The sequence below is a fragment of the Pithys albifrons genome, chromosome 1 (genome assembly GCF_047495875.1).
Source record: "Pithys albifrons albifrons isolate INPA30051 chromosome 1, PitAlb_v1, whole genome shotgun sequence".
In the NCBI taxonomy this organism is placed as follows: Eukaryota; Metazoa; Chordata; class Aves; order Passeriformes; family Thamnophilidae; genus Pithys; species Pithys albifrons.
The window spans coordinates 23,261,358-23,278,160 of NC_092458.1; the positions used below are offsets into that span (position 1 = coordinate 23,261,358).

Below are 16,803 nucleotides of genomic sequence, written 5' to 3' on the forward strand. Positions count from 1 at the left end.
AGGGGTGCTTCCCACCATACCCGGCTCTGCTTCCAACCCACGACAGATACACCTGAGCCTCAGATCTCAGACCTCACCCTTAGACCACTCAGGATGTTGGTACAATACAACTATCCTAAGTAAAAATGATGATACTGTTCTTGAGAACAATACTCTCAAAGACAGAGGATGGGCAAGGGTTTTATGGAAAACTGGGACAAAAAACTGGGATGAACCTTAAACTACCATCTGACATTCCCAATAACTGTTGCCTTTGTGAGGGCAGAAGGAAAGGAACAACACGGTGTAGGGTAGACATGCTACCATACCTTCCAGACACATTGTTCAGCCTCCAGTGCCCATCTCTGCTCAAGCATTGTTTCCATGCTGTCTCAGCAGGGAGTTACTCTTGTCCCCAGTTCGAAGTGGAGGAAAGAGAGTAGCAAGGAGCTCAGCATTATAAAGGAGACACATGGGTATGTTTGGTGGAGTTCAGGATTTAAAGGCCAGATGCAGCCACGCACTGCAGGCATCCTGCACATAGTGTGCAGGTTTAAAGATACGGTAAGAAGGCACAAAAAAGAAGGACATGCTCCAGGCATGAGTCAGGGGCACAGTTTCTGGCCACCCACTAGCACAGGGGACAGTGTGGCTTGGTCACTGTGCTGGCACTGCTGTCAGATCCCCTGCCCAGGGATGATGAACAAGGTCTGATGGGCACTGTGGTTGGTCAGTGGTGATGCCCCATGGATCCTCCATAGTGTGGGATAGATGGGGACTTGCCCATGCTGGGAAGCACCTCGTGGCTAGCAGTTCTACTCACTTCATCTCAGCTAAGCAGACCTCTGAAATGAACCACACTAGCAAGTAAGGCATTTCCCTTCCACGCCTTGCTGGGAGGCAAAGAGAAAGATTAGCAAATGGGAAGTGGCAGGAAAGGTCATAGGGTGACAGGCAAGAAGTCACCAGCTGACCATTTTACATGCCTTTTTCCAAGTCTCTGTGACTTGGAGGAAGCACTTCGATATCCCACCATGAAGGCAATAGCACAAACACACAGCAGAAGAATTTGTATAAACACAAATCAGAGAAAATCAAGAGATTCACAGACCTATCAAACTGAATTACACCCCTCCATTCTTTTTTCGTAAGATGTAAACCTATGAACTGTTCCAAGAACATGCTGGAGTCCATAAAATAGCGCATTTCCACCCACAGCAACAAAAATTGATTCACCAAAATGTAAACAGAGCAGTCTTAAGAAAACTTCAGAAAATATAGTGAAAAATCACTTTCCTAATGAAATACATTGTTATTTGAGAAAGTTATGTGACTTTTCAGTGAGAGAATGGCAGTCTGAAGTTACCATCGGTCATGTAATGCTAAGATTCTTCCGGGAATTACTGTTTTTAGGAGTAAAGGAAAAACCCAGTAGCATTGTAAGTGTCCAGCTTTGAGTTACCTATATATGTCTAGAGTTATCTACTTTAGTCTGACAGTGTGCAGCATAGTCTTCCTGCATTCAGTAGGTTACTACATTTTGTTTATACTAGGGAAGAGGCTGTTTAGAGGGTTCTGAAAAAGAAAAGAAGAAATATTTTTGAGAAAATATTGGACTTCATGAACTTCATGGACAGGTCCATGTTTTATAAATATGTGTACAATGAATCTTTGGCAAAGCAAAACAGACATTAAAAAGAATTCATACGCAGACAATGTAAATAATGGAATTTAACATAAATTAATGGCTCACTCTTCTGAACTGGGGTGCTAGGAACATGCTCACAGGTAATGGGGCTGAGTGTTATGAAATTATGATGAATAGAAGTAAAGGCCCAGAGCATATTCTAGTTTTATTCTTCACAATATTTCCATTTAGTGGGAAGAGGTATTATTTTCTTCATGTAAGAAACCTCGCATCTATTGCTATGTGCTATTAGACAGCTTGCCCCTCCTCTACCCAGGTGCTGGCTGTATTTTGGGGTGTGCAGCCTGCAATCCCTCCGTAGATATGGTGTAGTTCACATCAGTTTAAGGCAGGAGTGAAACAGCTGACGTCAGCAGCACCATGCTGGACAGCAGCCAGGCTAAGTGAGAGGTGTCTTTTATCTCTAGCTTGTGAACAATGTGTAAAGTTTGCGTGGTGCTTGGGATCTCTGAAGATGATCAGTATATGAATGCTTGTTATCTTCCTTATTGCTGTTATTACTACTGACTGACTAAAGCCATTCAGACTTCAGTGAACAGGCTCAGTGAATCTCTGTGTTCAACTGCTGCTCTACTCTCTCCTTGCACGGCTGGAAACAGAAAGGCAAACAAATTAAACTAACATTAATCAGCAAAGACTGCCATCTGTATAACTCAGAGCCCTTCTCTGCGTGCCCGGCCCCTTCCAGCAATGCTAAACAGGATTAGCCTTCCGTGGGCGGATGGGGAAAGTAGGTCAGTTTGGTAACATCTCTGCGTGTGATGAACGGAGGAGGATGTGACTGCAGTGGTCTGCTGGCAGCCCTCTCGCCTTCTGTATGAGCCATGGAGATGAAGCATCTGGGCTTGTCACAGGGCACACAAAGTGGCTCAGATCCCTGCATGATGACACTTGACATTTGTAAGACCAGAGGTTTGTCAAAGCCTGGCTAATGCATTGAAGATACTGGGTGCATTTAAACAACAAAACTGAGGCTCAGGGAAGCTAAATGCTTAGTTATTATTAGTCTGTGCACAGCCAAACATTTGTGAAAGCTTATGCATAAGCAAAGTGGCAAGGGATGGTAAATCACCTGGCGGAGGTATTGTCTTTCTGTATTGACTTTATTGGGTATGTAGACATGGTGGCAGAAAAGGCAAAGCTCACCTAAAGTTGACACCTGCAAGGCATGTCAAGGGCAACAAGAAGAGCTTCTGCTACATCAGTGGGAAAAGGTTGAACAAAGCCAGTGTGGGACTGCTGCAGTACTGGGGGTGTGTGAGGAGGCATATTAGTGACAGTAAAACAGGTAAGGTGGAGGCACTGATGCCTTCTTTGCAGCATTCTTCACCAGCAAGGTCTCCCAGGCCTCTGCTGGAGGCAGGGGCAGGGAGGTGCAGAAGCAGCAGCAACAGATGAGGATCAGTCCAGGGAACTTGAGGAAGCTTGAGGGAAGTTGACCCATACAAATCAATGGGGACTGACTACCCGCCTTCCTTGGGTGCTGGGGGACTTGCTGGTGTCCTTGCTAGGCTGATCACTCTCATCTGTGAAAGGCTGTGGAGACTGGGGAGGTCCCTGATGTCTGGAGAGAGGCAAATGCTGGCCTTCAAAAAAGGTGGAGAGGCAGGAAGCAACAGGCCAGTCAGCCTCACTTTAGTCCCTAACCAATCATGATTCCTGTTGGAGCACATTGCTGGGAACATGGAGGAGAAGGTGATGGGAAATAGCCAGTGTGGATTTATCAAGAGTAACCTGACCTCCTGCTATGATGAAATGACAGGATCTGTGGATGCAGAGAGAGCAGTGGATGTCATTCACCCTGGATTCATGCTTAGAGACAAGGCTGTCATCATGGAGGAGACTGAGAGGCTGGAGTAAAGGACAGACATGAATCCTCATGAAATTCAATGGACAGAACTGCCAAATCCTGCACCTGGGAATGAAGAGCTTTGCACTCTGATGGGATGGACTCTGGGGATGGACGGACCAGGGAGAAGCTCTGCAGGGAAGTCCCTAGAAGTTCTGGCAGACAGCAAGCAGAATGCTGTTCAGGAGGCAGCGGTGTGCCTTGGTGACAACGACAGCCAACAGTACTCTGAGTTGCATGGAGAGGAGCAGAGCCTGAGCAAGTGAAGGGCTTATGTACTTGTTATACCACATGTAGGGTAACATGGCTGGTCTGTGGCTTTCTAGGAAAGAGTCATCAGAGTGGTGGAGGCTGGAGCATTTGCCTCATGAGAAGGGGCTGGTGTGTCTGGGATGGCTTAGTCCGGACAAGAGACAGCTTTGGGGACACCGAATAGTCCTTTCATTGCCTACAGGGGGTCAATGAGGAACCAGAGCCGGACTCCTCAGAGCTGGTCCAGGATGGGAGAATGAGAAATAATGGACCTAAGTTTTAAAGAACAGGGGAGAAACCTTTCACCATGAGGACAGCAAGGCAATGGAGCAGGCTGCCTGGAGAGGCTGTGCCATCCCCGTCCTTTCAGGCTTTCAAGACCTGACTTGGCAAAACCCTGAGCAGCCTGGTCTGACCTCAGAGCTGGCCCTGCTTTGGGCAGGAGGTTGGATTAGAAATCTCCTGAGGTCCTTTCCAACCTGAAACACACTGTGATTCTGAATCTACTGAGCTGGCTACCACTGGCAACATCCTAAACAAATCAGCCCCTCTGAACTGGTTCCTAAATTACATGTGTTATTGAAATCTATTTTGTTACACTTTTGGTGTCTATGCTAGAAATAGCCTGTGCGCTGTCTCCCCTACTCTGACATCTATCCTGCTTTATAAACCTGGTCTCTAGGAAAAGAGAATATTGGACATACATCTTAACATTGCCTGGAAGTCAGGTGTTTGTCATGCCGCTTTTACATGTTGATTTAAAAAAAGATTCACTTTATGATAGAATTAGCAAAAAAAAAAAAAAAAAGAGGAAGAAAAATGCCTCTCATAAGAATGGCCCTTGAATGTCAAACATTTTTTTCTTCTCTCTCTACTTCTTATGTTCTTAATCTGTTTTAGGTATTTATAAAACATTGATCCTCATAGTATCAGAAGTCCCGAATCTACAAAGACTTTAACATGTGCTTAACTCTATGCTGCTACAGGAAGTCCCTCATGTGTGTGTATCTTTTCAAAATCCAGGTCTAAATGTGGAGGTAGAGATGCACAGATTACTTTGCAATTATTAGCTGTGAAATCTTCCCTTTAAAAGGGTCTCAGTTATAAAGTATTCTCAGCTCTAAGCATCTGTTAAAGTTTATGTGCTTTTGCAAATATTTGAATAAGTAGAATAATATAACATCTGACCTACGACCTTCGATGGTCAAATGCTCAGTCAATACAGGAAAACTGGCAGAACATGCAAGTACTTATTTGTCAGCCAAACAAGGATTTTTATTTTGTTTGACATGAACTACCTGGGAAACACCACCACAAGCATAAAATCAGGGTTTTTTCAATGGGAGTGCTGTCAGCCATTCTCTTTGTTTTCTGGCAGCAATAGTCTTGACAAGATAATTTTAATTCCTTCCATACAATTAAACAGGATATGGTGGCACTGGGATGTAAAGCAAGATGTCCAGGGGCTGAGATAGGCTGGTCTCATTCTCCCCACTTGTTTTGTTTGTTAAGTGTTTATGGAAGGATCTCAAATAACCAAATAACTCTTCTTTTAAAAGCTCTGAGTCTGGCAGTAACTTTGCTAACAGCAGAAAACTTTGCTCCAGAAAGGAATTCTGAATCTTTGACAGTACTAGTCAATTAATAGTCACAATTTACACCAGCTGCCATCGTACCCTCCGTATGTAAGGGCTGAAATAAGAGGCTACATGTTTCTGTGGAGATTTCAGCAGGAAAGCAGAAACTAAACATGAAGCCAAATTTACTTCTAGTTTTAGGCTCCTATTCTGATGCAGCATCTCCCTCTCCATTAAACAGGACCTAGGGTGAAGGACTGTCCTCTTTCAGAGTCCTTGCCTTCTACCTGACTGTGTGGGATTTGTTTGCTTCTTCAAACAGCAAAAAATGGAGGGCCAAGCTCCAAGAAGCAGATCAGGACTTGAGCCAAGCAGTCAGTGCTCTCCTTGGCTTTCCTCATCTTCGTGCACATCACAGCATGGTGACACCCATGGGTGTGCAGCTGCTCCGCCATTGATGGGGTCTGGAGGTGGGAGTTGTTGGGGAATATGTTCTGGCAGAAAGACTGCCAGAAGCAACAACTTCCCTGCTCCGTGCAAGAGGCAAAGCTGTGGCCTAAATCTGCTGCTGTACAGGAAGAATAAAATCCCTATACAATACTACAGAAATAAATACAGATATCAACACCAATAATCCCATCATTTTTGTGTTAACAGCTTGATAACTTATCTGCTTATAACTCACACACTGCACTAAATTTTCTGCTCTATAGTAACTACCATATCCCTGTCAGCAGAACAAAATATTTAATCATCTGGGGAGATGAATCACAAAAATCTGTTTGGGGGAGATATTTTTAAATGGACAATTTGTTGTCATTTAATTTTGAGAACTTGCTCTCTCTCTCTTCTCAGACACGACCCTGCAAGCCTGTCACCACACAGACTATTGCTCTGGGTAGGTTTCTGTCTCCCTTGCAGATAATGTAATCTACAGAATTTTAGGGTAATTTCTGACTACAGCAAGGCAGGAGGCTACAGTCAGCTCAGGGTTTGCCTAGGCATTGCTAAACCTAAAGACATAGTGAAGCAAGAGACACACAACCTGCCTGGCTGCATGATACTTTGGGGACAAACATTCTTCAGTTGTGATCTCCCAGTTTTGTGTCTGAGTCCATAAACCCACCAAGAGTTCAGCAATAACATCAGACCAAGGCTGCACCTGTATTTTGTGCCATCTCAAATGTTTATGCCCTTGAGTCCCTCCTGTCTCAGACTGTGCCATGCTCCAGCTGTGGCACTGGCACATCCCCACCGATGTGCAAAGCACTGCTGGTCTCAGCCCCTCCATTCTACCAGTGATTCCCATTTTTACAATGACTAAGTTGCTCCAGCATGATGTAAAATTCAAATCAGGTTTTACAAAATGAATCTCTAAGGAAAAAGGATAATTATTAAAGAGCTTCGTTAGTGCTTTGCAATCTTAATTATGATAATTATATTTTTGTAGCTAATATAACTGAACTCCTGCTTTTAAATCCCATTAATGAGCATTTTTAATCCTTCTCCTACTGGGCCAACAAAACCATACTGTTGAACTTTATATTTACACAGGGCACTTTTTTAAATAAAAATGATGCACTGTTTACTTAGGATTTCCATTCCCTTTTATCTGCACTTTGAAGGTGCATCTTCTCCCAAGGTACAAAAAATTAAGAGCAACAATGAATTCAGAAGCTTGGGCTCAATTTCCTTCCTTGGCAACAAGAGGGCATAGTCCCTGCACCAGAATGGCAGTTGCCTGTGGATATTGGCTACCATTAGGGAAGTCAGTGACACCATTGCTCCCTTGGAAATGCAAATTTAAAGTTCTTTCCCTATACAGCTCAAAGGCTCAGTGTCATCCACTCTAGGTCCCCATGTGGACTTCAACAAGACCATGTACACCATGTGAATAGGCTGATACTCACATGAAACAGACCTGAGAGGTGGAAGAGACCAGGCAGGTGCACAGGACAGCTCTCCCATACCAGAGCAGTCCCAAGGGTGAGCGGGAGACTGAGGGGTGGCAGAAGCCATGCTGTAGTGACCAACACAAGTTGATGGTTAGGTCCAGGGGAAAAGGTGGCAGCTGGGAGAAAAGGTCAAAAGAAATCTCAAAAAGAAATGCCTGAGTTCACAAACTATTAATCCCATCTAAGCAGGAAAAGGCACCTCCCCAGCTGACTACTGTAAATCTTGAAAAGTTCCAGCAAGTGACACCAGTATAAATGGTGTTTTCTGAGTACAGTTTATAATGCCTGATAGAGTGGAATTTGATGCTGTGTCCTATGTTATAAACCAGTCACCACCACCCAGATGCAACAGCCTAGTGGAATTTTTTTGAGTCCGTTTGCAGCCAAATACTTTACAGTTACTAACAGAGAGAGAGAAAGGATCAAAGAGAAAAGAGCATACAAATTCAGATATCTCAATAAAGAAATTAAAACAATAAAGCATATATTGAATATCATCTGCCCATTAATCTCTGGAGTAAACTCAGAAAACTAATTAAAAGCTTCTACACAGATAAATGATAAGCTGCTTTATTCAGTGAGCTCAACATATGAACAAACAGAGGTTTGTGTTGATATCATCATTATTAGCAATCGCATTAAAGCAAATGATTTTGCTATGCTACTGGGAATACAGTGATTTGAAAAACAAAATGTTATGGGATGAAAATTCAAATCTTTGCTGTGCCAAGTGTATAGCATTTCCTGATCTTGTGGGTCAGCATGACTAAAAAATAAGACATGGAGAAACAAAACCAAAGCCATTATAAAAGCAGGAAAAGTCTCTGCATAATTGGTCTCCAGTGAAAGGCCAGCTTTAAGGGGTGATATCACCTTCCTGCCTGGGAAATTCTCTAATTCATGGGTTCTTACTGCATCTTGTATCCTTTTTTCTGCTATTGGCTTCAATATTCTCAGGGGATTGTGTCTGAATTTTATAGGGAGGTTTTTGCCTCCTCAACCGTAATTGATAGATGTTCTATTTTTGTGGTGAAACACTGCTGTCGTACATGACGTGTGTCGTGGTGCTGCATGGGGAGCTTGCAAGGCAGATAGCCTTGCTCTGCCTTGGTCCTCCGAGTATAAACCTCAATCCAGCCATCCTTTAGATAGCTGTGACTCAAAAAGAGGGATCCTGAAGAACACAAGTTTACAGCTTAAGCTGTACGTTCAACTGAAATGCAGAGCCTGAAATAGTTCATATCAAGATATATAGTCAGTCTGGAATCTGATTATTTCAAATCAATTAAAATTGATCTTGCTCCAGAATTCAGATATACTCCTAAGGATGGTACACAAGGAAATAAATTGAAAAACTGTTTTTTAACCATAGTGCATTCCAGTGATCTGTCTCTAAATAGCATAAAGACAGCTTTAAACTGATGAAATGGGGGAATGAGAGAACTCTAACTGCTTATATTTTTTATTCATACACCAACATCTTCCTACTTTATATTGTACATTAAACTTTTCCTATTGACCAAAATGAAGCAGAGATTTTAAGAAGTCTCAGGATAATGTCCTCTTGAACACGGGCTAAATGAAGGATACAGACCACAGAGTGCAAAATGCACTTAGATTTTAGTATATTCACTCCACTGCAGCGTTTCAGAAACAGAGAAGTCATTAAAAGCCCCATAGCGAAAGATTAAATTATGCCTCTGCCGGATATTAACTCTGAAAAGGAATAGAGACAGTCTGAAAACCACAGTGAAATACTGATGTGCTGATTCACCCCATGCTTATGTACTGTGCAAGCTAGAACTGCAAAATAATCTCTCTTCTGTGCCAAATGATATTGGGAGGAAAGCATCTTTTGGCTGTGATGGGTGTTGATTTCCATTCTGAATGTGCATTTTCCCTTTCCATTTGCAAGAAAATTTGCTGTCAAAATGTCAAGTTGACTTGTTATTTTATTTGCCATCTGTATCAAATACCCATACAGGCACACTAAGTGTGTGTCTGTGTCCCAGAGGGCATCAGTTGTGGAGCGCTGTTACCTATCTTGCATAATTGCCTACCAGGATCAAAACTAGGAGAGGAAAAAAACCTGACATAATTCTAGACCTCAACTCATGCTGAATTGCAGTTCTTTTCTGACTGCCATGACCATTACTGGAGCACCACATATGGAAAAACAGGACTTAAACCCTCAATGCGCCATGAATTTTGCAGGTAATCTAAAAACTTTGGATTAACTACACTGCAGAAAGCAGGGTACTCTACATCCCCTCTATTCTGTAAGCCAGTACTGCGACTGCAGCTTTTGAAGTATTATCGAGAAAAGTAGTTCATCGACAATGCAGCTCACTGTAGGTCTGCTTGTTTACATATTTACCCAGTGTCACCAAAAAAAAATTTGGGTAGAGCAGTTCAATTTAGGGGGCAAAAGAAAAGGGAAAAGAGAAAAAGGAAAGGAGAAGCAGTTGGCAGGCAGCTGAAATTAGGGTTGGGTACTCTGGCTCATAGCTTCATGTGAAGCAGCTGGGAGAGGTAATTTGCAAGGCTATGAGTTGAGGAGAAAAGAGAAAGTCCAATGTCTTATTTCTAAAATCCACACCAAAAGTGGGATCCCAAAGGCAGTTTGGGGGACCCTAAGAAAAATGCTGTTGTCACTGGATGGACTGGGATGTTTGGTTGCAGAAATGCTATTGTTGCTCCTTGTATGGTGGGTTTAAAGCAATCTCAAGGGTGTCTATACAAACTGTAGCAAATGTAGTGTTTCCAGAAAAGACATTAATTTATAGGAACTATGCCAAAGGTAGTATAAAATTTTATATCATGGCACTTCATTTTGAAAAATTTATACTTCATCCTACTGCCACACTATTTTGGGGGTATTTGCCTCTGGGCATATTTGCTTTAGAACCGAAAAATATTATGTTCCCTGTGTGTTTTCTCCCCCTCATCCTCCTTCCTTTAGATATTTTAAAAGGCAAGATCCTGAGACAACTTTTCTGATGCTTCCCATTGTTTCCTACTTCAACTGAAAAAAAAACCATAATGTTAAATCTGAACACCAAGATTTTGTGAATGTGTAAACTTCAGTACTCTAAACCTTTCAGCCTGTGCCAATGTAAACCACCTAAAGACCAGGGAATTAAGTACATTTTATCCTCTCTGACCACGATTGAACATGTTCCAGTCCTAAAATCTGCGGCAGGGAATCTCTCAAATCCCTCAAAGCAGAGCAGGGCTTTTTCAAATGGGCATGAGAAAAATAGGGAGATCCTCATCCAAATCACAGGCCCAGCCCTTTAGCTCTCATTTTGAAAATTGTCACCTTACTGTTTCTAACCACCTCACTCTCAAGGACATGGGACAGGAAAAACTAAAGCATACCTTTCCTAAGAGAAATGGTCCATATTACCGAAACTCCTGGGAAAATTGCACAGAAAGTTCAAGAAGCACTTTCACAGTGTACATTGGGGTCTGTGTATGTCACCCACCCTTTTCAATGTTGCTCCATTACCATTAATGTCTAACTGACCTGATTTTTAAGCAAAACAGCTATCTTGGTCCAACTTCTGGAAGTTGACAGGGCTAAGATGTATATTTTGGGAACCCATTTATGGGCTTTCTGTCCCTTGGGCAGCAACAGCCTCTCCCTGTCCTGCTTCCCTCTCTGCCCACAGCACTGTGGGCCAGGACCTTCTCCTCTCAAGTGAAACCATCCTGGGGATCATGGCACTCTGCTGCCTTCCTCCTGCACAAGCACACATTATTCCCTCTCCCCCTTCATTGTACTGGATCCAGTGTCTGAGTCAGAGGCTCTGCACTGCCATAAATAATGTCTTCGATGTTGGAGGTGGATATCTGGAAGCACGTGAGTGCTGCCACAACAGCTAAAGCCTGATGTATGTGTTGGCCATGAGGAACTGGCATCTGACTTGGGTATCCAAAAAGGTTTAAGCTATTGTCAGTCATAGGAAGCTGGAACAGAAAGGCATTAAAAGGCTGGCATTCCTTAGACTTGCTCTTATCTCTTTATCACTTGAAAATATTTTCCAGGAATGAACTGCAATGGTGTTGCAACTGTGCTTCAGTTGGTCCACTGTCTTTTTCAAAGCTATTTTAAAACTGACATTATCCTGAGAAATAATGAGAAGTCTTAAACTATACTGTGAAGCACACAGTAAATTTTTAGGCAGCTAAAGAGTGAGGAGTAAAAATGTGAGAGAACAGTTTACCTGATATATTTCCTCTCTCTCTTCATAGAAATATTGATGTGAAGGATAGTAATACTTGTACTGAATTCTGACCTGCATGGCTATAAAGATACATTACTTGCATCAGTCCAGGAGACAGTTCTCTCAATCTTGCTTCCTCTGCAAATGCAGTTATCTCACTCTGGCACTTTGCAAAATCCTCTAAATTACTATTAAATTAAATACTTCTAATTTATGAAGGATTTAATCTGAACTCATATTTCTGTGCCATTAATTATCAAGTATCTTACTAACTCTGGAGAAAACATTAATAAATCAATCTAAATGAACTACCACCTTCCTCCCTGAACTGGGGATAGGTGTCATCAGTCACATTCTAACCTGAGAAGTTTATATTTCCCTTGGATTCATCATTCATCTAATTCTAAATCATGTATTTCTGAGTGGACTCAGGGTAACATTTTCAAATGTGGGATTTTAAACTAGTGATGGCAGTATATTTAGCTGTCTTATTATGTGGATGGATTTTCAGAGGTCTTCTGCAATTTCAAACAATTCCCCTTTTGCAATGTTAAGGTTGATTTGTTTCTTTGTTGGTTTTTTTTTTGGTTTTTTTTGGTTTTGTTTTCAGAAACAGTAATTAAACAGCTTGTCTTTTAGATAAAATATTATTTTATTCTTATAATCCTTATTTAATAATAAAATTTGATTTTATCCTTTATTATCCTTAGACACAGTGGAGCTCTGGAGAAGTACAAGTGGAAACACAGGTAGTGATAAATCACTGGAATGGAATGACATGTGGGTGCTTGGAAGGGTAGTCAGTCAGATGGGTAAATATAGACTTAAGTGCTGATCTCTTGACATCCAAAATTGAAAATACGGACCTTAAAATGCACTGCTGCTCTTTAGCATGCCTTCACACAGCATAAAGATCTGCAGGAGTTCAATATAGGTAAGCCATGGCCCAAAACACAGTCAAAGGAGGACTGTAGTAGTAGAAAAGGCAGGTGAGATACTTTGGAAGCTGACAGCAATACCAGGGGCATTCTCATTACCCCCTCAAAACAGTGTTACCCCAGAGCGAAAAAACAAATGTGTTATTTCACAGACTAGTTACCAAAGTAGATGTTCCATTTCATCAGTTTCATCCTCCATTTGCCAAACCCAACACAAATCTTGGCGAAGGAAGGTATTTCATGAAGTTACGTGAACTGACTTAATGTATTAATCTTCACAGTGACACAGATTATTAGAAACTCAATGATATGTAGAATGTTTTATGATGTGCTTTCATGCTGATAAATAGCTAATCACCATATATTTGTGACAACAGAGCATTACAGAGAGCAGTGGTATGTATTCTGAAAAACACCATTGGTCCTTTTACGCTCTCTGCATAATGCCCTATCATCTACAGCACTTAACTTTGCAGTCTTGCTTTCAAAAACACACAAAAAATCATTATGAGGATCCTAGCATTTGTCAAAGCCTCCTTTCTGGTCTTTTGTGCTGTTATTTTTTTCAGTAAAAGTGCATTACATGCCATTTGACAGCTGGTAATTGTATGTGTATTGAATTAAAACATTGATTTTAATTTTCAAAGTCAACGCCACCCTCTTTTTGCTGAATGAATTACTTTGTTCTTGAGGAAAAACACTGATACTGGACTTCAGATACAGGATCAGAGCTTAGGCAGCCTGTCCTCAGGGGTGTTTTCTGCTGCTTTCTTTCTGAAATATTGAAAGGTTTTACCTTGCCCATTACCCAGCAAAAAAAAAAAAAAAAAATCTCTGAACAGCAAGCACAGCTCCTAAATTCATAGCTAGCTTTCAACTATTTTGTGTTGCATTCCAATACCCTGGCTGCTAGGTTGATTTTCAATTGTACAGATAAGCAATAACAGACTGGGCAAAGCTTGGATAAGAAACCTTGAAGGAAAATTCAGGTGCTGCTAGGAATTGCACTGATTATGCCATGCATTGCAATGTATCTTTGAGTCAGTGCTGAGGTACATTAAGAAAGCTCCCTGGGAAATAAGAGGTTCTCTGACCCCTTCCCCTATATTATCCTTTTCACAGATGAAGGCACTTTTGCTACTCTAGTCCACTCCTGAGGAACTAAACTGCAAGCAGAAGCAGATACTATTAAGTGGAAACCATAGGAAGGGAAAAAACCAACCCTAAAAACAGAAAGAAGGATCATAGGCTGTCTTCCCAAAGAGATGTTCAAATAAAGACTGAAGCTTTGTGCCATGTTTCAGAAGACAGGCTGCTTCTCCTTCTCTCTCTCAAAACCTAATCACCACAAATCTTTGACCTGTCACTCTTAACATGCATTCAAAGACATCTGCTGATTCCTTATTCTTAAACTATCAAACCAATTACCTTGGGCTCAGTTTGGATTTTGCCCCTCTCTGTAGTGCATGAACCTGCCCTGCTGACTGCTCACATCCCACCTCCTCCCTCAGCATTGCCCCCTCCAGGTGTGGATGCCCTATACCATTTGCCTACTGGCATTCTCCAGCAGATCAGCTGGGATGGAGAAATGAGGCCAGGCTCTGTTCTCACTCTGCTCGCTGAGAAACGACAGTTACAACCTTTGAAACGTGTGGAGTGAAAGCTCTGTAAAACAGACCTGGAATTGTGATCCAGCACTACACACAGAGGGACTGAAGTGGAGCTGGAATGACCAAGCACAGCAGCTGCTTTTTGTGTAAAGCAGTTTCCTGCTAATGTGGAGTCACGGTTTGGGTAAGCGGCCTGCCTGCTCAGCACAGCCCCAGTCACACTGCATGCTTCAGGTGTGACAGAGCCAGAATTTGGATGAAGGTATTGTTTTGTCACACTGAGTGTCATATTTGTTATGCAGTAGGATGGACAAAGAAAATCTCTGCAGTTTAAGAATTTATTTTAAAATTGTGTTTTGGTTCCTTCACACTTAAGATCCTGCAGAAATGACATTGCTTTCCCTTGTTTCTTTATCAGGTAATTCAGTCTTTCCAAGCAGGGATTACAAAATTCAGCATTATGACTTCATTCAATTCAAACTTAACATGGAAAAAAAACCCCAAAACATTCAGAAAGATGCAGCTTATGTCCCATCTGATGCATTTTTGCAGTTCTGCCAGTTTATGTGACAGAAAATGCTAGTCCACAATGTTTAGTGTGTGCCTTTTTTGTCCTAAGACCTGTGGGGCTTTTTGTGGCTGTGCATTAAAATGGGTTTTCTCTGAGGCATAATAAAAATATCACAGTAAAGACATACATCATCTTTTGGATGCCATGTTATGTGATGGCATTTTTCATGGTACACTTAGTTTTCTTTTGTCCCAAGCAATTGAAAGTGTGAATGTGCATTGACCTGCTCCGAAGATTGCCTTAGCCACCAAAAACACAGAAGATCACATACATCAATTTGACTCTGTGCAGCACAGTATTTATCATTTCTGCAATAAACTGTAGAAGAAAATAAAGTGTCATTTCATTCATGTCTGGCTGCTCTATTGCCATGGTATTACTTAGCAGAAGTAAAAATACAGATATATACAGAGGGCTTTTCTCCATCTGGTCCTGATGTTTGTATTACCAACCACTTTCTAGTTCTGAGTCTTACTTAAATCAAACAAGCCTTTAGAGGGGAAATATGTTGATTTCTTCCTACGCCTTCCAGGCTTACACTAGCTACTGTTTCACTGCTTCCATTTCAATGTGGTAAAGTGAAATAGTCATTCTGGAGCTTGGGTGTTTGCAGATATTTGGCTACCTCCTTTTCTACAAAGGAAGGGAGCAACTGTTGTATCTTCACTGTATACCAAACTTTAGGAACTTGACACTAATTAGATCCACAGCTGTAATAAAGGATTTTCCAAAAACAAGGCATTCCCCGTAATGCAAAGGTGAACCTTAGAGCAAAGCTTAGGATTGTTACAACACCAGAAATAATAAGGTGATGGCAGATCTTCATAGGGGATTGAAAGAATCATGATAATTACTGGCCCCTATCCAAGGACAATCATGAAGAATTTGGGGGATTAGCACCCTCTTCAAGGAAAAAGTCACTGGCTGCTCTGGAATGATGTGGATTTTATATACGGTTCTCTTGTTACTAAGATTACACAAGCTCCCCAGCCTTGCTTTTGCAAAAATATTAAAAGATTTTAAATGGGCTTTACTCTAGAGAGACAGAATCCCAAATGCTGTTAGACAAATAAAGTCATGAATGGGATGCCTATATATCATTTACTTCCTCTTGGAATTGGTGACCTTCCATCAGTCAGTAGTCTCCTTCACACTCCCTCACTTGTGAATTATAAGTTAATCAAGAGTACAATGGAAACAATGCATCCATAGCCTGCTCTCTGCATTCATTTCTCTCCTCAGGGTGGATTACAGATGTTAAAGTTGTAATGAGCTTTCTTTTAGTCCAGTTTTGACCTCAATTCTGACTTTACCAGCAAAAATTTCTCATGTGAGTTAACACAAGACTTATTTGGAATATACACTGGGATCTGGAAATGGGGGTTGTGAAGCTGGAGTAGTTTAAAAAGAAGTACCTCCTTAACTGCACTATTTTAAGGAAGTTGGTTACATGGAAAATAATTTGAACAGAGAATGCTATTTCACATTTATCAGTGCAGAAGAAAGAGTATTTTAGCATATCTTTCCATTTTACAGAGCTTGAGCCTAGTCTGGGGAATTTCCACTGGAAATATTTATTTTCAAAACACAGATGCAAAATAGCAGTGAATGGAATACGAGGAAAAGTTGTTCTCTTACAGTGGATAATACTAGTGGTAACAATGAAGGAATTATTCTCATTATAAAGAAGCGTTGATCTGAAAGGTAAAGAGAGGTGGTAATTAATTTCCTTTAATAGTCACACTGGGATCTCCTGGAGTGTGCTGTCTGATGTTAATAATATATTTTCTCCCCTATAATTAATGTTCATGTTCTGTTCCTGGGGGACTCTTCTCCACTATCCTCAGCATTGTCATTACTTAAGCATGCATAAGCAACTTCAGCACTTCAGTAGCTGCAATAGCTAATCCAAGCACTGCATCCCTTGCCTGTATCTTCTCTCCTGTCATGCAGGTGTCAAATGCAATCTCAGGAAAGCTGGGAAATTATGAGGTACTTTTGTTCCATTTTGGAGAAATATGAAATTTAAAAGAAAACAGTAAGACAACAGACTGTGACAGTGGTCCGCCTCTTAGCTTGAATGTGCACTCTTTCAACTGCCCTTTGCCTGTTCTGCTTTCAGAAGCCTGTGATTC

General features: G+C 41.5%; 1 protein-coding gene across 6 annotated transcripts in view; it reads right to left on the reverse strand.

The window, feature by feature from the left end:
- The window catches only part of NPAS2 (neuronal PAS domain protein 2), a 133,377-nt gene that overhangs the window by 57,104 nt on the left and 59,470 nt on the right, over nt 1–16,803 (reverse strand). The window contains exon 1 of one of the 6 annotated variants that reach the window (XM_071580769.1): nt 1,466–1,542. The exons of the other annotated variants lie outside the window; for them this stretch is intronic. Within the exon in view, the coding sequence (XP_071436870.1) occupies nt 1,466–1,488 (23 nt within the window). The 5' untranslated portion in view covers nt 1,489–1,542. Of the gene's footprint in view, nt 1–1,465; nt 1,543–16,803 lie in introns of those variants that run through there. 6 annotated transcript variants of the gene reach the window in all.